General features: G+C 43.7%; 1 protein-coding gene across 1 annotated transcript; it reads right to left on the reverse strand.

Moving 5' to 3' along the window:
• Positions 1-1,362: 1,362 nt before the first annotated feature.
• On the reverse strand, positions 1,363-20,521 carry RND3 (Rho family GTPase 3). The gene is made up of 5 exons (XM_006179055.3): positions 20,112-20,521; positions 19,540-19,627; positions 8,164-8,273; positions 5,171-5,305; positions 1,363-3,373 (listed from the first exon to the last, which is right to left on the reverse strand). The coding sequence occupies exons 1-5, from the start codon at positions 20,259-20,261 to the stop codon at positions 3,122-3,124; spliced, it is 735 nt and encodes a 244-aa protein (XP_006179117.1). The 5' UTR covers positions 20,262-20,521; the 3' UTR covers positions 1,363-3,121.
• Between the last annotated feature and the right edge of the window lie 257 nt (positions 20,522-20,778).

Consider the following 20,778-nt stretch of genomic DNA (forward strand, 5'->3'; position numbering starts at 1 on the left):
GCAGACACGCCTCGGGCTGAAAACAAACTTTTTTCCTTTTAGCTTCACAAATTAAAGCCACTGAAAAAGAACAATTCACCGGAGGGAACATTACTGTACAACCTATAAAATACTGCCGAGGTCAGCAGAACCTCAGCTGTTGCTTTTTTTTTTTTCCTCCCTGTGTCAGTCATTGTTGAGAAACGAGTTTCTTGCAAGCCTGATTTAGATGTTACGCCTAGAAGTTACTCAACGTCAAGGATTAGGAAAGTACTTTTATTTCCTTAACTGCATGCTGACAAGAATGAGTTACAAAGATTTTTGGTAATTCTGGATTTCTAAAAATTTTTTATAAGGCTATCTGGTAATGTCAATGCTCTTCAGTTTGTTTAGTCTTGCTAGATGCTTGGTTTTCCCTCTGCTTTGTGCTTCTGAGAATTATTCACAAGCAAGTAACTAGACCTCAGATTACTAAAGCCATTTTTAAAAAAGGCACAAGGATGTAGGGTTTTTTTGTTTTTTTTAATGGATGTACTGGGGATTGAACCCAGGACCTGGTGCATGCCAAGCATGTGCTCTATCTACCACTGAGGTATTACCATCCCCCCCTCAAGGATGCAGTTTTTATATGAAGTGACTCAGCTGTGAAGAAATAGCTGAGTTCTAATGTCCCACATGGACTATCTTTGGACATTTATGTAAAACTTACGTGTATGAGTCTCAGCTAAAGACTGGTTTTATGGGGACCCAGGCCCGTCTTGATCCTAAGCTAGTCCTTGCTTTCTTTTTATCTTTTAGGTCACTGGGGAAGCCTGTAGCATGTTGTCCTGTTTTACTTGGAGATGCTGTTACCATAAACAAGCCCATTTTTGTCTTCCTTTTTGTTGTTGCTTTCCCTTAATTATTGCAACAACTAAGGTCTAGGGTCATCCTTATAACTGGTCTCTGTGATAAGACTGCAAGGTGAGTGGCTGGGTTAGGAACTGAGGTGGGAGCTCGGAGCTGGAAGGCACACGAGGCTCATCACCAGAATTAACCCCCTGACCTGAGACTGCATCAGGGTGTTTTACTGCTTAAGTGCTGAGCGAAATTTCCACATTTTCTACAATTAACCCTCGGCAATGTTGTGGCTCTTGTTGCTTCTGATCAAGTCACACTTAGTCTAATTACGATCCATTTCCTTCTTCGGATCTGAAATCATCATGAAAATCTTTTACATTTGTGGATTTGTCTTCCCCCAGGAAACTACGATTACTGCCAAGAATCAGAAAATTCCAAAGTCTACTCATTCAGGAAATGTTTGGCCAAATTCTATAATCATCTCTGTGAAAGAACAACACTAAACAGCTAAATCAGGAAGTAGGTAATAAAAAGCAGCTCACATTTAGACAAAGACGTGGTTACTTTTTTATTTGAAGGGGAAAAAAAGCATGTTTTAATAAATACTGCAGAAACATTGACCAAACAAACATACAAAGTGACTTCAACATTTTAAAAACTGCAACAAAAGTTCTGCTTTATAACAGTTATAACTTATTTTCTTTTTACAATATTTAAATACAGAAAGCACTTGCCAGCTAGTTCGTAATACTGCCCAAAGCATAATGCTGCATCAATCAAAGCGTATTATGTCAGTAAAACGTCTGTATTTCGTGGGAAATGACCGGAATGGTATTTTCTTGCAGAGACAAAACAAAGTGCTTGTAAGACACAGAACTGAGCATTGTAATTACCTTAATCTCCTCTCCTGCCACAACTGAATGGGAGCACAGCTTCAACACTTCAAAAATGAAGCTTTATCATTGGAAAGAAAGCTCGTTTTCAACAAGCGCCAACAATAAAAAGGTCAGATCTGGTTCCTTCTCTGAAAGAAGCTCTAAAAGTAACTGGTCAAAAAATATCTGTAAACTCTTTTAATGCTGACTATGCTATGTAACAACAGCGATCAAGTATTGAACATGGGTCTTGGCGGAATCTGGTTAAGTGAGGTTAGCACTCTCCAGCAATGCCCTAGTGTAGAGTCAGGGCTAACACCTTCCTCTAAGGATTCTGGAGAGCCTGGGTAAGAGGGTCCTTCTCTTACCACGTTCATTGAAAGAAAGTGAAATAAACCAACCGATCATCAGATGCTGTCAACTTCGGAGCTTCATCCCCAAATAGGCCTCCTGCTTTGTATTTTTGGTAACTTAATTCCAGACAGCTTAACTCATAAACTGTGCTTTCTGCAACTATTCCTTCATCCGTTCTCTCTCCAGGTGAAAACAGTACCTACATTTTTCCCTCTTGGATCACTATGAAGTCAAACCAAGACACCTTTTATCTGACTTTGCATTTTTATCACCGATGGCAAAAAAATCACACACCCTCTTTTCTAAACAGCACACAAAAATATCACATTGAGCAATTTACCACTTTTTAATGACAATCACAAGGATGAACAGAACCATCAGACTGAATAAAAATGGACACTTTTTTATTCTAGTTGACCTATTCGATCTCTGTAGTGCTGGTCTGCATATCTTGCAAGACTGCAAAAGCCTTTCTTGAGAACCATCTTGCTCAGCTATCTTCAGGACGGCAAGATTTCAACGCCTCACCAACTTTTCCTCTGGATATCCCATGGGTCCTGATACAATTTCCATTTTAATGATGAGATAGGAGGAAATTAGATCACATCCTCTAGAAAACTAAACGCTAAGGTCACAGTGCCAGTTCCCCACTGAGGACGGTGTATTAATATATACTTTTTTGTAAAGGAGATTAAAACACGTAAAAATTAAATCAAAGTAGAGATCCACGAATAGATTGGAATAAAGAAAACAAAAATTCAAGCACCATTCAGAGCTTGATTTTTCTTCTTGGAGGTACTCGCTTTCCTCCTCCTCAACCTCTAGCCCAAATGAATCTCTCTCTTTTGGCATATTTTTCAAGTCACACTTCAAAACTCTTCACTTCCCACTGCTTGATCTACACGCCGAACCTAAGGACAGGATTCCAAAAAGATGAGCATCCTCCCAAATGCCTCCTAAGCCTCCAGAAGACGTGACTTTGCTGTGCACTTTGTTCAGACTTCACCCTTTTGTTTTGCTGTTGGTGTTTTTTATACTAGATTTCCTTGTCCTCACTAAAGATAAGCAGAGAGTCACATCACAGTGCAACTCTTGGCTTTGTCCTTCCGTAAGTCTGTAGCAACTGCCGAGAGTTCTGGTCTGCTGGGCATGTGTGAAATCCGCTTTGTCGCCCTCTGCGATTTGTTCCGCTTAACGTTTTTATTTGTCTTGTTTACACATGCCAAGGTGGCAACGTGAAAAATGTCTCTGACGCTATTTTCTGACTGTAAAGCTGAGCATTCGATATAAGTCGCTGCTCCGATCTGTTTGGCCATATTTGCCCCCTGAGAAGCAAAAAGAAGGGACTGGGATCAGCAATAAGCTTTGGGGAAAAGTTCTGAAGTCTCTTGGAACACCACAAAATAATAATGCATTGCAAACTGTTTCTAACACATTAACTGACTTTTCCCAGTATCGACGCAAAAAGACCCATTTTAAAATTTGAACTGCCTTGTTTATTACTTCATAAATATTTGCAGTCAAGACTCAGTTCTAAGATGTTCAATTTTCATCCCTCAGTAGACACTGCTTGACTTCCCGGCGGTGCTAAAGGCGGATCTAATGTCACTGGGTCATTGATAAACGAGGGCCCGGATCATCAAATAGGATAAGGTGATTCCAGCAAGTAGGAGGCTCTAAGGAGGTGATTCATCTTTACTGCTGACCGTAACGGAGGGTAACTAGATACTCGGGTCTTCCAGGTCACAACTAAGTAGAGAATTACCCAGAGACTCTTACTATTGGCAAAGTAAGAAACCTGAAGATCATGAATGAAATATGATCTGGTCCCTGGAACTTGTTCCAGCACCACATGGGACACTCAATTTCTTTTCGAGTGTAACTGGCACTCAAGATTAGTTAACAGGCTGTACAAAAAATAGGGGCAAGAGAATTTAGACTCTGTTCTGAAACATATGATTATGTCTTAGGGCCAAAATAAATTAAAGAAAGGAATAATACTGTTATAACATCTATAACTTAGGAAACATAAAACATGTTGTTGCTAAATGTGGACCAGACAACCAGTGTGCACAATAAATAATAAGCACATGTGCATCAAAAAGACTTACTTAAATAATCAGATTTGTGTTAATTGGAAATGCAGGACAAAGAAGACCACAGTATTTAAAATGATGAATATTAAATAAAATTCTAGCTATTTCAACACGAAACTTTCTTTAGAATCTGGTTGTAACTTTTAAGAGAATGAAACTTCTGAAACTAATTCTCCTTTCTAAATACTTGGGGGAAATGCCTATAGAAATGATGATTCTCTAAAAGACAGTTTTACGGAGTGCTCTACTTGACTGACAGCGGCCTTTGTTAGTATTTTATTGCGCTGCTGAGTGTAAAATAAGATTAACTCTCTTTAAGAGTATTACTGATTTTGACCACATTCTCTCCTAAATCTATTTAACTTTAAACCCAGTGAGACTTGCAAAGATATTACCAAGAGTTGAATATGAGCCACTGTTCGTGTGCTCAAGTCATCAAGTATCACATGATTCCCCCACTGAATGACAGAGCGTTTCACATTTTAAAAGATTTTTAATTTTTTGTTTGTTAGTAGAGGTACTGAGGATTGAACCCAGGACCTCGTGAATGCTAAGCATGCGCTCTACCACTGAGCTATACCTTCCACCCTAAAAGATTTTTTTTCCAAACTGGTCTCACATACAAATCCTTACACAGTCAACTGCTAAGTAAATATTGGAAAGCTTTTTGAGACAGTCCAGAATCAAAGTATCATCATAATTGCAGCCAAATCTCGTCCTAGATCACTTTGGTGCTCACCCGGTAGTTCTGACATTAACCTGAGCAGTGGGTCACCAGGCAGGGGCTTGGATGCTTGCTGTGAACACAGGGGCACAAAAACGCCAGCCCTTTCATCTGTGTTGACAGTCGGTCACGCTCTGGACACATGGCATTCACCCTACATCTTGGGAAAGGGGCTCGCACCTGGGGTTAACCACTGGGTAAGACTTTAGAAAAGCAGCTAATTTTTATTTTATTTATTATGAGTGGTGTTTCATTTCTGTCAGTCTTTAAAATCCACATGCGTGCACTGACTATGTACATACCTGGTCATAGGACACCGGCGTCTGCCGGTGGTTTGAGAGCTCTACCAAAGTACTGACATCTGTCCGAAGATCAGATTTGCACCCGACCAAGAGCATTTTGGTGTTGGGACAAAACTCCTGGATTTCACCTTTCCACTGTGAGGGAGAAAAGATGAGAGATTAACCAAGTGCTGGCACCCAGACGATGGGCAACAATTTCTCCACTGGCAGGCACTGGAAACGGGACTGAAAAAGGACATTTAAATCAAAGTGTCACTTTAGATGAAGAAGCAAACCTGTGTTTATCTTCTAAGTAGGTATCAAATTTTACTACTTTTTAAAGTGGATCCACTAGCAAACTGTATTATTGTCTACGCTCCCTCTCTGTGACTCACCATCTCTGTAACCCTACTTTTAGAGACTTGTTGGGTGTTGTCAGAAGGTAGCTAAGGCGATTTCTTAATTACTGGGGTATCTCTGAAAGACAAAAGTGCCTTAAGAATAATTACATATTCAAACAAGTGACTACACCCTCAGATATGTTGAGCTGGTACTTCCCAGCATGGAAGGCTGGGAATAAGGCAGGGTCAACACAAGCACAGGTATGCCTTCGCTGATCCATCAAAAAAGACTGAGCAGACTCTAGAGATAGAGCTAGTCAGACAGAATGGCCTGACTTTAAGGAGCTTCCATTGGAGTGGATGAATCAACAAAGGTCCATTTCGGGTTATCAAGGAGGCATCTGGTCCTGTGGTTCATATGCCCTTGAGTTAGTTTTAAGTTACACAAGTTCCCAATTTAGTCTACTTTGCCTAGCTGTTCCATGACCCAACAAAATTCTCAGAACTTCCGGAAATGCCTGGCAGGGAACTTCCCCTACAAAAGCAAATGGATGATTTTTTGTGATTTCACTTCCTCAAGCCTGAGATGACCATCAGGACAGGAGTCAGGAGTTCAAAGTGTCCACAGGACAGCTCAGGCTCTTGCGGAGGAGAGAGCAGAGGGACTGAGGTTGGGAATCTGTGCTCATTCACAAATACCGCCCACATTCACACGTATGTATGAAGTGCTCTCCCAAATAGATGATGAAGATGGCTGTGTCTTCCAAAAAGGAATTCACAAGAGGAGTGATGACGTCATGTGTATAATGCTAGATAAAAGGGATATCCCGCAGGAGTAATTTAAAAGACCTCTAGGAGACATCTCCAGACCTAGAAGTACACTGTGGGCGATGAACTCTAGTCCAAAGTACCCCAGGGGACTGAAGGGAGTAATACATACTTTCCACAAGAGCCTCTTTTATCTACCAACTCCTCCCTCCCTCCCTCTTTCCCTTCCCTCCTTCTGTCTTTCCTTCCTTTCTCCCAGCCTTATTTAGAGGCATCTACCATGTGCTGGATGGTACTGGAGAAAGAACTGGAAGGTGAATCAAAAAAGAGAGTAAGTAAGATCTCTCCAGCTCGAAGTCACTCTCACCTCTTTGATATTCAAGGACTTAAAGGAGTCAATTAATCAAGACTAAGCACAGCAGGGGTCATCAAGAGACTTAAACTTCATATGCATGTAAAACACACTCATTAATGTCTCTAAGGCCAAAGTCACTAGTCATTTGGTCTTAGAAGACAAAAGCAAAATAAAACAGGAGCAAAGCTCTTCACCATAAATTATGCATAATCCTATACGACATCAAGGAAGAACTCCTGTAAATAAGCAATCTCTTTTATCCAAAGACAAGCACGAGACAAGTTGCTATGTGGTTCTTCAGCTGTGTGATGACTCTGGCCTCCCCACTGCATGTCTAGCAATTGTTCACAAGCACTGAAGGCAGAAAAGGTGTATTCTTGCCAGAATCTGACAAACAGTCACATTATTTGTGTGAGATACAATCATTACTCAAAATTGAAAGGAGCTAAAAAGCTAAAAAGAGCCTTTAATCTTCTAAGAAATTCATATTTCATTGAACTAACTGTGTTTGTCGTGTTTACTAAAGAGACCGGGGGATGATTCACTTTCTATCCTAATTTTGTAATGACACACAAGACCGGCAGTCAAATATGCTTGGGAAAATAAACTAATAAAAACACACAAAATACAAGGACACTGCCTTACCCTCAAGCACATCCTCTGTCTAAGCCTCAGCCTATGGAGAACACGGGGCGCTCTACAGAAGGTCTGATTTGGAAGCCCCATGGCACTCGGGCGAGGACTGAGGGGACAGCTAGTGGCCAATACACGCTGGTCCTTGGACTGGCATACGCCATCTCTGACTAGTGGGGGCTTAGTCCTAGGCTAGCGGAAGCCAAGGGATGTGCCTCCCTCCACTGGCCTCTCCAGGGCCTGTGACCCACCTGCGCCAGGGCCCTCTCACCTGACCTCCCCTGGGTTCCATCCAGCGCTTCCTCAGGTCCCTTCCCCACCTCCAGAACACCTCAGTTACCTGTCTCCAGACACCAGCCATGTGCTATCATCCCTGACATGTGTACAACTACTGTGTTTATTAGTATCTCACATGCACCTGATCACAATTCACCTGGTCTACTGTCTAGAAACACACTCCTATTCCTCCTCCAGTCATTCTGTTTCTAACAAACAACATCACTGAAACACAGCTTCTTACTAAAACAGCTATTGCATTTATTTCAATTCCTGAATTGAGGTCAAATGTAACCCTGTTAAGTAAAGCACAATCTATAAGGCAAGGAAAAAAGGAAGACACACTTAACGTCATCAAAAATCATTATTTTTTAGTTTCACCGTTTCCACCCAAAGGATAAACACAAAGGCTCTGAAAGGGTATTTTGTTTCTTAAGAGGAAATAAAACGTTAAGCAGGTTTATCATCAAAACTTGTGACCCCTACGAGTGGAAACCCCATTATGGTGTGAGAGTGCCCTTTTCAGTGTTTTAAAACAGCAGGGTAATAACCAGCGTGTCTGCGCTCCCGGCCAAGCGCAGGTGTCCTCCACTCCGTGTCTGGATCAGTACTGAACCGGGCCCTCACTCCCCAGCACTTGCCTTTTTTAGGACACTGTCCAGAGTCTCTGGTCTACTGATGTCAAAGCAAATCAGCACGGCATCCGAGTCTGGGTAGGAGAGGGGCCGGACGTTGTCATAGTAAGGAGAACCTGAGAAGAAACAAAGACGCACAAGTTTTCAGATGAAAATCCCCTTTGTCTGTCACGTACGAACTCTGCCCGTTTGAGTTAAATTCCCTGACTGTCACGTGGCTCCTGGCTCCTCTAATTCTTATAAAAGAAAGCAAACGAAAGCTGAGTGGTAGCACTCTATTCATGTCTATGAAAAGGCAACGAAGCCTCACGTGTATCTGACTTCAGTTCAGGGGGAGGCGCTAGGATCTGAAGCTGAGACCTGCACAGTGGGAAGAGCAGGTCCCGAAGGTACCTGGGTGAAGGGCAGAAGCATCAGGAACCAAACGGCCTGGAGTTCAAATCCACCTCCACCACTACAGGGGGCGTCGGGCAGGCAGCTCCAGGCCTCTGCGCCTCTGATCCTTCACTCATGAAATGAAGATGACAACAGTACCTACTTGGGCTCCAACAAACCTGGGCAGTGCCCGGCACTGAGGAAGGGACTGAGAAACCCTAACCAGGCTCACGGCTGTGCTATTGCTACTAAAAGCCGAGTGGCAGCAGGCACCGTTAACTGAACCTACTTCTTGGGAAACAGCGCACATTCAAGATGGCTCTGTAGTAGGATGGGGGACGGGGGAGGCAGGGAAACGGTCGGTACAGCTATGCCAAGAGAGCCATCGTGAAGCCGTCCCAGCACCGCCCCATCTCCAGGTTACAAGTCTGGACAAAGAAGCCCCTGACCTTTGAGCTTGCTTACTTAAACTTATCCCAAACCCTATACAGACTCTCTTCCTGTTACAATCGAGGATATTGGATCGTGTCACTTTTCTACACGGTTCCATCTCCGGGAGCGACATCAAGGCAGGATCCAAGGATCTTAGCCCATGTTAAGTCCAGGGTTCCCTAAAGGTTCACGTTACCAGCCAATTAATTTAACCACAGAACCCCCTACAGTCGCTCAGGAAATTTCTTCTATTCTTGTAATAATCCCAAAGGATGGGCGACTGTATGAGGCCAATTATATAAAATGATGGGACTATAAGATTAAATGCAGCGTGCCAATGCCATGTATTTTTTGAAAACACATTTTCAGTAGGCTGACACGTCACAAGCACAACATGAAAGTCATTTTACTAGGAAGAGATATATGTATATTTGACTCCATAGTAGAGAAAGAAAATCTAAACCACCAGTCTTTTTGAAACCCAATTTCATTTTGACATCACTTTCCACTTCTAGCAAAAAAAAAAAAAAAAAAAAAAAAGACACGTTGTCCCCTCATAAATCAAAACCTCAAAAGTCAAAGTCAGGGAAAGAGAGATGCTTTTCAAATGATCTACATTTTTATCAAAACAAAAATTTTCAGGAGGCTGCTCTTGATATGTAGAAGTTACTGTATGTAGTTAGGGAGCATTACCCTCCAGTCCCAGCACATGTGGGTCCCTGGCATTCACGAAGCAACCCCAGGAATCGTGTGGCCTTTTCACCAGCTGCTTTAGGGGTGGAGAGTGACAACTTCAAGCCAAGCGTGTCTACCGGGCAAGGAAGAAGGAAACATTCTAGGCATCAGGAAGCTAAGCGTGAGTAAGTAACAAACTAAGCCAGAATCTGGGCTACGCGGCCCCTGCCCTCGTGTGCACTCAGGACCCTGACAGAGCAGAGACTGCCAGTAGAAAGATTTTTTCCAAAAGCTTAAAGCGTTTAAAGTTTAAAAAAAAAAAATCAAGTCATTTTAAACAGTAAGGCCTCTCAGAATAAGGTTGTCTCTGAAAATGACATGCTGAGGCTGCTGCCTTTTCAAGCCACTCCAAAAAAAAAAAAAAATCTGAGGTTAAGAAAAAATTTCCAAATTGTTCATTAATTTTGACATCGTTGAGAGGTATCAGAAATGAGGCAGCTTATCACTGCACACGGATACACAGGCATTTCCTATCTGTTCTGTGAAGTTCAGACTTGCCCAATTGCAGTTTCTGTCTCCGTGTCCAAAGTCTAACTTGGACACAGCCTGTCATAAACACTGGGGAATCTCTCCAGGTGTGGAGTCAGAAAAGCTCCAGATCATAGAGTGGAAATCCAAATACCAGACACCACACGAGGATTTCCCCTGCTCTTCCAAGTGAGCAGCAGACGACCTGACCCCAAATCCATAAAGTGAGAGCATTGCAACAATTCAGATCGTCAGGAGCCTAACTAGGCTTCAGCGATTTCCTTTCTTGGACATCACTCCCATAGGGAAGAAAACTGCCTAGCTGTGGATCCTTCCCGGTCTCCATCAGATATCTGAACTTTGGAGGACAGGCACCTCCAAGAGCCCTGGTCCTTCAGGACAGAACCTGTGACTCCATGACGGTAAGCACTCACCGCTCATCTCTCTCAAATACTCTACACAACAGTGAAAATCATCTTTTCCAAATATAAAATTAAGGGAAGACAGTTGGTGAATTACAAAGGTGCTAAAAATACAGTAATTAAAACTGGAACTACCAGGAAAATCCAGAGGAATGGTTTTAACGTTTAAGGCACCACGTGGCTGCTGAGAATACCCCTCCCTCCCTTTGTGTCCTGGGTTTCCCTCCCCCACCCATTTTATGGCCACAAAGGGGATGTGGCTTTGTCTTCCACACTCTGTCACTGCTGGAGACTCCTGCTTACTGGATCAAGCGAGCTGCCTTCTGTGCTTACAGGTTATACCCAAATAGCTGCAAAATGCAGACACTGGCCTGACTTTAAAATGAAACGGAGTTTGCAGCTTAAAACCAAATTCTTATGAAGATTTGTTTCTTCTACTTTTGCTTTTATTTGGTTTAATATTTTGAATGAAAATACATATGTAAAAAATATATATATATATACTTAAAGGTTCATGAGGAATAAACCACCTTGCTTGTTGAGGTAACGAGGTAATTTTTAAGCACTTTAACAAGATCTAATTAGGAATGAAGCTTTGATCTGTCCTATTACTTTTGCTAATGAACAGGGCCTGTAGATCAACAAGAGTGTCCAAAGGTATAATAAAACTGATCTCCACATTTATTAGTTATAAGCATAATTTGTCTAACCACTAACCACAAGAGTAATTTCTCGTTAAAAATAACAAGACCACGTATTCGTTTTATTTTTTGATAGTGCAAGGTTAAAACTTTTTTTGAATAGAAAAATTCATGGTCCGTATTTTTTCATAGTTAAAAAAAAAAACAAAACTGATACAGAATTCTAACAGGACTGTCCTATCAGGAAGGATGTGACAATTCATCCGCTAAGCAAGACCTTCAGGGAAAAAGAAAATCCCGTGTAACTTGCAAGTGTTTACTCTGTGTTTAAGCACTTGGAATTCTTTCCTGTAAAGCCCAAGCTACTGCACAAAGCAAGACAGAAAAAGCAAAGCTGCAGAGTGCATGGTGTAATTGCAGGCATGCATGGGATAACTCCCAGCCAGGAAAAAATGAAGGAATTCCAGGAATGCCCCGTGAAGTGAAGTGAGAAGCAATATGGGGGCAGGCAGGAGTGACACCAAAGGAAGAGGCAGACAGCAAACCAAGGAGCAGGAACAACACATGCCCCAACCCCTCCACCCCTCCGGAAAAGCCTTAAAGCATTCTGTTAAGCCAAACAGTGAAAAGTCAACTTCTGCAGATTTTTTTTTTTTAAAGATGCATGTGAGATGCTTCCAGGGTAACTAACTGCAGAACTAAACAGAAGGCAAAGGCAAGAAAAAACACTGGATAATTTTTTATTATGTAGGAAAGTACTGAACTTAACCTGTGGTACACAGAAGGTACTGACATCCATACAGTATATACTCTAGTCCCCAAGAATGTTCTAGAGGTAAATTCAGTTAGTCTAAGTACTGAGCTTTGCTTGTCAAGTTCACCTCTTTCTCACCACGTGGAACAGGCTTCATGTACATGGAAATTCTCAGATGCAGCACTTCCTTATACTGTATGAAACTGTAAGCACCCTGCACCATTCCAAGGCCCTTTTCTCATCAACGATCAGACTATCAAAGGGAAAATTTCAAGAAATTCCATGCTGTAAAGAAACAACTATACCACACAAGCAAAATGTATGCCCCAAACCCCACAATAACCAAGCTTTGCTTGGGTGTAGACTGGAATAGCGCATGTTTGAGGTTCTCTGAGTTCCTCAAGTTTGGCAAACATCAGCAAAGTTCTAAAAGGCTTCCGAAACTGCAGGTGTACCCATCTCTTCAAGATCATTAATTCTGGGTGAGAGCAGTCTTTCCAGCCCAAGAAGAGTCACAAAGTGCCTCACCCAGAAACCACTTCTGCAGACACATACCTGCCTGCATAAGTCATCTTTTCACAAAGATAGAACACACCATATATGTCCATAATTAAACGTACATGTCAGAAGATTCATGCCCAAAAGGGAGGCTTTATGGAAGCTTCTGGAAAACCAGTTCAAACACTCTCAGGCTTTACAGAGCCTGAGAACTGGAAGCTCTTCTAGCTGAATATTTCGTAAGTGTAACTCCTCTTACTTGAACTTTACATTGAAAAAGTTCCCTTCCCCCCATAAGAAATTTCCACCTAGGACACAAAAATCAGGAATACTGCTTATTTTTGGCAGAGAAAATACATTAACTTTTGGAACTTTTAGTGACCACCCAGAGACCATCTGGACCAAACAGCGGCTTACATGTGAGAGCGTATGACCTGCCCCATTATTACGAGATTCCATTTCCTCATGCCATGTCTACTCGGAGCGAAAGTACCAAATCAGCGATCATCTCAAGAATGTGAATCAAGTCCAGGCAGAACTTTTGCCTCTAGCTCAGTGTAAGACTCTACTGAACTCTTTTCCCACATCGTCAGCGCAAGTACCAGGCCCTCAAATGCGCAACAAGTATTCCCAGGAAGGATATTATATTTGTTTCCTCTATAGGTTCAGATAAACAGAAATTATTAACAGATTTTATGAAAATTTGGGGGCTCTTCTGTGTTGCTGTAAGAACAGAATCAATATTTTCAATTTCTGGGAGCAATGCAGATACACAGCAGTCTAGAAAGTCAAAGAGGTAGAAAGAAGATCGCTATTTTTGAGCTTTAAATAAAACTTCAGGGTTAAACTCCCAATCTTACTGACTAAAAAATAGAAGAATCAAAATAAGTTACTTAAAGTGGAATTAGTAAGTCCCAGAACTTTAGGGCTAAGAGGAGATATGTATAAATGCTAAAAATTACACTAGTATTTAATAATAAGACTGAAGAGTTTGTGTTTTATATGATACTTAAGAGTCAGATTCCTAGGAGCAGAGTCCCGTGAGTGGCTCTGCCTTGCCACACACTATGTCATCAGGCTCATTTTTCAAAACCAGTGTGCACAACACCTGGTCAGACTTCTGTGTTAGCTCTTATCTGTGTCAGTGAACTTCTGTTTTGTCAAGGAGGTCCTCTGATCAAAGTTGCCAATATATAGTAACTGAGAGGACATTTCAAGAACATCAGAAAATGGCAGAGACACAACTAATTCATTTGGCACAGCCCACCAGGCACCAGGAGCGAACTGGAGACACTATTGGTCCTTGGTGTCATATCTACATGCAAAAGAACTGGATGAATGAGGAAACATCTGGTTAGCTCAGGTGGCATCAGAATGACCAATCTGGATGCCTCACTGAAATGTTCAACTTAGCAGAAAAGCAGATTGGAAAAAAACGCAGGACCAAATGGGGTTTGAATTAAAAAGAGAGAGAGTAAGAGAGATCTAGACACAGATATAGAAAGGAAGATAATTTATATCCTTTTTTTCCCCTTTTGATCTATAGGTTTAAATGAAAATCATCATAGAGTGGATGATTCTCCAAATCTAAGTTTATGTATTTCTTATTGCAAATCACCATCCAAACTCAGAGTTGTTTTGCCTTAACCCACCTCTCTCAGAGTTTCAGAGTGAAAACTCAGTTGAAACTGACTTCGAAACTCTAAGCCCTAGGGCTTATTACTGCCTTGTGATCTAACTGGTTTTGTGCAATTTGGCCCTTGATGGACCCCCATCACAAGCATCCACATTTCTCTGGTTTCTTTGTAAATTCTTGCCCTCTCCCTTTCTCTAACCAGGTTAAAGTCAGAATTCTTCAACTTTCAAAATCTCATTTTCCCTGATAGCCCTTCAACGTAAGATGTTTTCGAGTGCGGCGAGAGGGGAATAGTAAAGAGTTCTTAAGAACTGTGTCAGCTTCTAGAGATGAGGAAGAAGTTGTGGTGGGCTTCAGTGAGTTTCAAGTCAGGCGGCTTGGGCTGGCCCTGCACCCTTCAACAATTCTTTGGATCTTCTTGCTGCTAAGTGAGTCCAGCTTTAGAACTTCCAGGCTCACCCTCCTATAAACAAGCACTAGACTGTGAGTACCTCGAGGGCAGGAGCTGTCCTAGCCAGACTTTGAACCACCCCGTCTCTGCTCCCACAGCATTTAGCAGAGCTCATGCACACAGAATGCCCTAAAAAAGGTCTCAATCATTTCTGTGTCTTGCCTTGATGTATTAATTTACATCTTAAATCACTAAAAAGGGATCAGTGGTCTCTTTTGATGCTGCTTTTCTGGATTAATTATACACTAATCTCCAACACTGCTGAAACATTTCCATCCCTGTTAATATTTCAAGAGTGCTTGTCACTGAGACTATTCTTCACACCTGATATATAACCTACAAATATAACGATATGGACAGATTTACGGTTGTAGAGGAGACTGTCCTCAAAGTCAGGCTGTGAGTAATGAAGATTCTTCTCTCTTCCCTTTCCCTTGAAGTATAAAATTAAAAAAAAAAAAACAAAAAACCGACTACATTCTCTGTTAATAATGCTAAAAACTAGTATAGGAAGTGCTAACTTTAGCGCTCATAACTTAAAAGAACCTAGTGTGAAGACAGGATTCCAAAGAGTGTTTAGAAGCCAATAGCAGAGTTATTGTGGGGGAATATTAGCAGCTGAATTAAGTATTTTAAAACTAATAATATGCCTTAAATAAAATGTGCATTAACCTGCCCTGGTTAAGAGCTGAAATGAATAATTATTACTCCCTAAATCATATGTGCTCAAATTACAATGCAATCAAATCACTTAGGAAAAGATACGGTGATCCCTCAATGACGATGTTTCTATTATTAGGAGGTACCGGCTTCATGCTACAGATTGTCTGGATGCCTGGCAAACGTGGCATATTCTGAAGCACAAGTCTCCTTTGGTCTCATTTTCCACTTCAAAATGTTTAAACTGTTACCCATTGTTTTGTAGAAACTCACTGAGTGAACGTGAAATCATTAGGAGCATTTCTGCAATCAAATGGCTCATCTCATCAATGAAAAGGGAATATTTCTCATCAAAAATCAAGAAATCATGAAGTACCTTTAAAAATCCCTCCCTTTTGAGGATTCACAGTGCTATTATTTCTAAGAAGTTTTTGTTCCCTTTTAGGGGGACTGGAATAATTTTCCATAAGAAATCAACCGGCAAAGTGCCATTTGTGTTTGCTTTAATTGGTGAGTGCCTTGGGGGTGGCAGGTGGTGTTTCCTACCTGAGGGGGATCTAGAGCATCTATCTGCGCTTGGGGGGCCTGACAAGGGAACTCCACGGCAACCAGGTGAAGAGGGCACGTGGGTTCAAGAATCTGACAAAACTGGCTCATCATAGGTTGAATATGAGCTACACTTCTGTGGGGAGAGTTTCCTCCTTCTCACTCTCTGCCCTACCTGACTATGTGACTCTTAGGGGCAGGACCATACTTCTTTTCTTTCGGTGCAGAGGCCCACATAGCCTACTTCTACTTGATGTTCTTTGCTACATCCAAACTGGCAGAGTTCTCCCCATGCATAACTGTATGACTCCTGGGGGGAAAAGGAGATCCCTTATGAGAAGCTGTCCAAGTGCAGAAATGGGTAAGAGCAGAACAGCTTCCGTCTCCTAAACGTCTGCTAGGAGGCTACACAGGACATGAACGCCATCCAAGGGCAGAGCTGATGCCATCTCTCCCCCTGTGTAAGACAAGTTCCATGGCTCACCTTTCCTCTTTCACAAAGTTCTAGAAGGGAAAAAAAAAATCTGACATTTAGGACTTCAGACACTTGGCTTGGATCTTTTCTCCAGAGTTAAACTGATAGCAGTTGGGGAAAAAAATGTATCAAGAGGCATCAGGCATATGCAATTATTTCCACAACCTGAACTAAACAAATGTCTTAGTCGGCAGAGAAAATGTCAAACATTTGTCAAAAAATAATTCTCTTCAGAAATTTGCCATGAAAAGCTTGAGATGAAATGCAGAAATGTTCAAGATACTTAAAATGACTAGTTGCTGACGCAGTGGACCTTGCTAGATGTAGTTCACTCATGAATGACAAACCACTTTTGGTGGGAACAATCTATTCTTAGAATCCAAGCAAGGTTTTATGACTGTGTTTAATTAACATTTCACTTCACAAACAACATAATGGGATTCTAAATAATTCCCTTGTGCCTTTTCCCCATTATGTACAAGTCTAAATCTAAATGTGAAGTAAGATTTCATTACTGGATAAATTTGCAGTGTGATTATTTTCTTAATCACATGTTTTTCAAATTTTTATGTTTTAGTTAAATATGCATAGGTTTCGTTTCATTACATAACAATACAAGCGATTATTTCACTACAGACTTCATTTCAAGAGATTATCTTTAATTTGATGAAACACAATGTTTATAAAGTTGCCATTCTTTGTGCACAGGTAATTCAGTGGTAATAAACGTCAGGGAATCTTATCTCCTTGGAAACTACACATACGATTATTCATTTGTTCATTCAACAGATTTTATTGGGTGACTACTGTGTGCAAGGCATGATGCTATGTGTGCAGACTACAAACTGTAGAGTTTGGATTAAATACTTGAAAATATCTTAAGTGATATTTATCTGAACATGTGAAGCATAGCCTCCAACTGCCCACATTTTGTTTCTAGCCTTTGAAAAACATGTGCCTTTCTCTCCTGGGAAAAAAAAAAAAAAAGGGTCAATTTAGCCCTTTGGGAACCTAATCTAAAATCTCCGTTGGTGGTCTTGTGACTCTTTAAATTAGAGACAGAGGATGTATATAATCCAACATTCCTATAAGCCCACCTCTGCCCCTTCCTACCCAAATGAGTCTCCTTCCTAAATCTACCAGGAAGCAGTGGCTTTATTCAGAACCTGGCGTGCTTTGTACGTGGTGAAAACTGCAGCAGGGGATGCCAGATCCACCAGGACTAAGAGCTAAGCCAACCAGCACTCTGGGAAACAAAAAGACATGCCTGTCTGGTGATCTAAAGCCAAGATGTCTACAGTTGGGAGAGATTCTGCACGTTATGTAGCTCTGTAGTCTCTTTTTTTCCATGATGGAATGAGACTCAGGAGGTAGGGGATCTGCACACTGAAATCCGTGGTAACCTGTGGCTAAGATCTAAAGCTTTGTATCAACGACAGGATCAGACTCACAGAGGCCATGTCTAAATAATTCTTATCAAGCATTAGGTCCAAAGAGGCTGGGGGAGGAGGGTGAGTACCAGTGTTAATTATTTGTACCATACCAGCTGTCCTGCCCAGTAGGCATAACAAATACCATGATACATCTGCGAAATAGAGCCCATTAAGTACTAGCCTGTGAAACAGTTCTGATGATGGAAACTACTGAAAGAAGAAAACACTAGAATTCGGCCTATCACCACCTGCCCTAGAGTTGAGACTGTGTGCAATCCTGAGAACAAAACACGGTGAGGTCCTGGTTCTGCTACCCTTGGCGAGGCTCCAGGAAGAGCGCCTGACTCTCTAGGGAGAAACAAAATCTCGCACATCTTACTGCAGCTCTCCTAGCATCTGGCACCAACCATGAGAGGCGCTCGTGCGAGACTTCTCACTGCCTTTGTGCAGGGACTGCCTCTGGCGACCCTGTCAGTTTAGTCTCTTCCTTGTGCTCGCTAATCCCCTGCGTCCCCCGGGGGATCTGGAGGTAAAAGCCAAGGGCTGTGGACAGCTCGAACAGCCCCCGAAGCACCTCCACCAGGCCACTCCCAGCTGAACACAGGTTCACCTCGGGGGCCTCTCCGCCTGACAGCAGAGCCTGCACTTGAGCACTTCTCGCTAGTTTCATCCAGGATTTGCCTTGGTTCACCCGCAGCAGCCCAGCTCCCTCCTAAACCCCCACACTTTAGCTCAGGGGCCTTCACCCAGGATCCCCGCAGGCTCCTCCTCCTCCAGAGGCTACACCCTTTCTGGAAACGGCACTCCTTCGCCGCCGGACACCACAGGCAAGGGCAGTAGGTTCTTGGGTCCCAGCCCGAGATCCAGGTGGTGCTCCCGCCCTCACTGCGACTGACCCAGCCCGAACCCTAACAGCCACGCGGGGAAGCCTCCACCTCCGCGTGGTACCCGTGCGCCAGGCAGGTGGGTGGGCGTGTGGGAAGGCGATAACCCGGCCTTGAACCCCAGACCCTTGAAAATAATTCACCGTGCCAATAATTCAACTGGACGGGAAGGTCAAAGGCGAACAGTGCTTGTGGACTGGGGGAGGGTGATGCAAGGGGTGGAAAGAATGGCGTGGGCCGGGGGACACCGAGTGGTCGCTGGGGTGGGGGAGGTCGGCTCGGCAGGTCGGCACCGTCACGGCAGGGGCGGCCAGCAGCACGGAGGAGACCCCGCTACCAGCCACCCGGTGCTGCCCGCGCCGCCAGCGCATTCCTGGCTGTAGGCGTCACAAGTACCGGGGCTGCCGGGGCTGCCGGCGCTCACGTTACTCTCCCCTTAAGCGCGGAATCCACATCCACACGTAACTGCGTCGCTTTGGGGATTTTCTCCCACCTCCCACCACCTCCGCCGCGGTCCCCGCCTACCCGACAAACTGCAGGTTAGATCCTGGAGAGGCGCTCGCGGAGAGCCAGCTGGTTCCAAGGCGGCGCACGCATTACCCCAACATTTGGCCACCTTGGCCGCCCCGAGGCGACTCGGGCACAGCACTGCGGGCCAACCGCTCCCCGGCCACCCAGCTACAAGAATTTTCCCCCACGGGGTCACCCTTCGGGCACACAGCCCTTCTCTTCCCACAGCCATCCCCTGACCCAATGTCGTCCCCCACCCCCACCCAGACGGATAAAATTTTCAACCAGCAGGGACAGCAAGACTCGCTTGTAAGAGGCAAAGTTAACCCAGGGCCGCAGAGGGCTGGTGGCGCACTGGCCGGTGCTGAGATTGTGCCGGGCGCGCGGTCCCCAGGCCTGCCGCCCACCCCTGTGCGGCTGGAAACCCGCCCCCAGCGCCACGCGGTCCGATGACTCCCTTACCCGAAGTGTCCCACAGGCTCAACTCTATTCTTTGTGTGTCGATTTCAAAACTGGCCGTGTAATTCTCAAACACCGTAGGAACATAATTCTGCACAAGATGGACAGAAGAAGGAAAGAGGGCAAAGAGGTTATCTTAAAATGCACGACACCCGCAGAACACCCTCTGAAAATCGGCTCCTCACTCCCCAATTAAAAAACGAAAACCAAAATTCCGCACCCACCAGATATCACACTAAACACCCGAACCCTTTCCGAAACCCGACTCCCTCCTTGCCCCACCCGGACCCTCCAAGACGGAAGGATCCAAATCCCCCAACCCCAGGTTCTTGCACACATGATCGAACAAGTTTCAGAAGCTAACAGCAGAATGTGCTGCGCTTCCCAACCCCTGAACGCTCCCAGCACACTTTCCCTTTCCAGGCAGTGTAACCAGGGGGAAAGTAGTAAGGGGTAAGAAGGACGGCTGAGAAAAAGAAAAACGGGTGAAGGGGGAAAGCCAGGGGAAACCCACTTCGAGACGGGGGTTCCCGCGGGCCGCCCCTTTCCGCGCAGCCCGGGCCGGCCACACTCACCTCGGGGAAGCAGTCTTTGGCGAAGACGTGCAGCAGCGCGGTTTTCCCACACTGACTGTCTCCCACCACTACTATCTTGCATTTCACGTTCTGATTAGGATCCATGATAGATTTACTGGATAATTTCTGGCTGGCTCTTCTCTCCTTCATTGATCTTGCCTTATTTTCTCTTGGAAAAGGAATTTTCTCTTAAGAGGAAAAAAATATATATTTCTTTCTCTACAAAAAGCAGATATAAAAAATAAATCGCAAAGCTGACGGGAACCCCTGAAGCGCCGCGCAGACGAGGAGAGCTAGAGGAGCAGGCGCGTTACTCCCCTCCAACAAGTTTTATGCCTGACTCCACACGGCGCTCCCAAGTCCAATTCCGAACCGACTGCTTTGTTTCACGCTCTCTTCGCGGCTTTATACGCTCGGCCTTCCAATCCTCTTTCTCAATGAGAGAAGGAAACTGATCCGCCTCCTCCCCTTTTATGGAGCCTGGGAGAGAGCGCCGTCCTGGTACTTGCAGAAAATGTAAACAGTGCGCCCTCTAGGGTGACCGTGCGGCATCTATTTCAAGACCCAAGACTGGGACAACGTGAAGACTCCAATGACGCTTGGCTGAACGATGGGACAGTACAAGTCCAGGAGGAAGCGGGAAACTAAATGTCTGTGCCTATTGATT

The sequence above is a fragment of the Camelus ferus genome, chromosome 5, assembly GCF_009834535.1.
Source record: "Camelus ferus isolate YT-003-E chromosome 5, BCGSAC_Cfer_1.0, whole genome shotgun sequence".
NCBI classification, from domain to species: Eukaryota; Metazoa; Chordata; class Mammalia; order Artiodactyla; family Camelidae; genus Camelus; species Camelus ferus.

Bases quoted from the DNA above. Each gene is read 5' to 3' on its own strand.
- RND3 (XM_006179055.3), bottom strand. From the start codon at position 20,261: ATGAAGGAGAGAAGAGCCAGCCAGAAATTATCCAGTAAATCTATCATG. The intron at 8,274-19,539 runs GTAAGGGAGTCA...GTTTCTTCTCAG, and splicing joins GAGCCTGTGGGACACTTCGG to GTTCTCCTTACTATGACAAC. The intron at 3,374-5,170 runs GTATGTACATAG...TTTGCTTCTCAG, and splicing joins CGCCGGTGTCCTATGACCAG to GGGGCAAATATGGCCAAACA.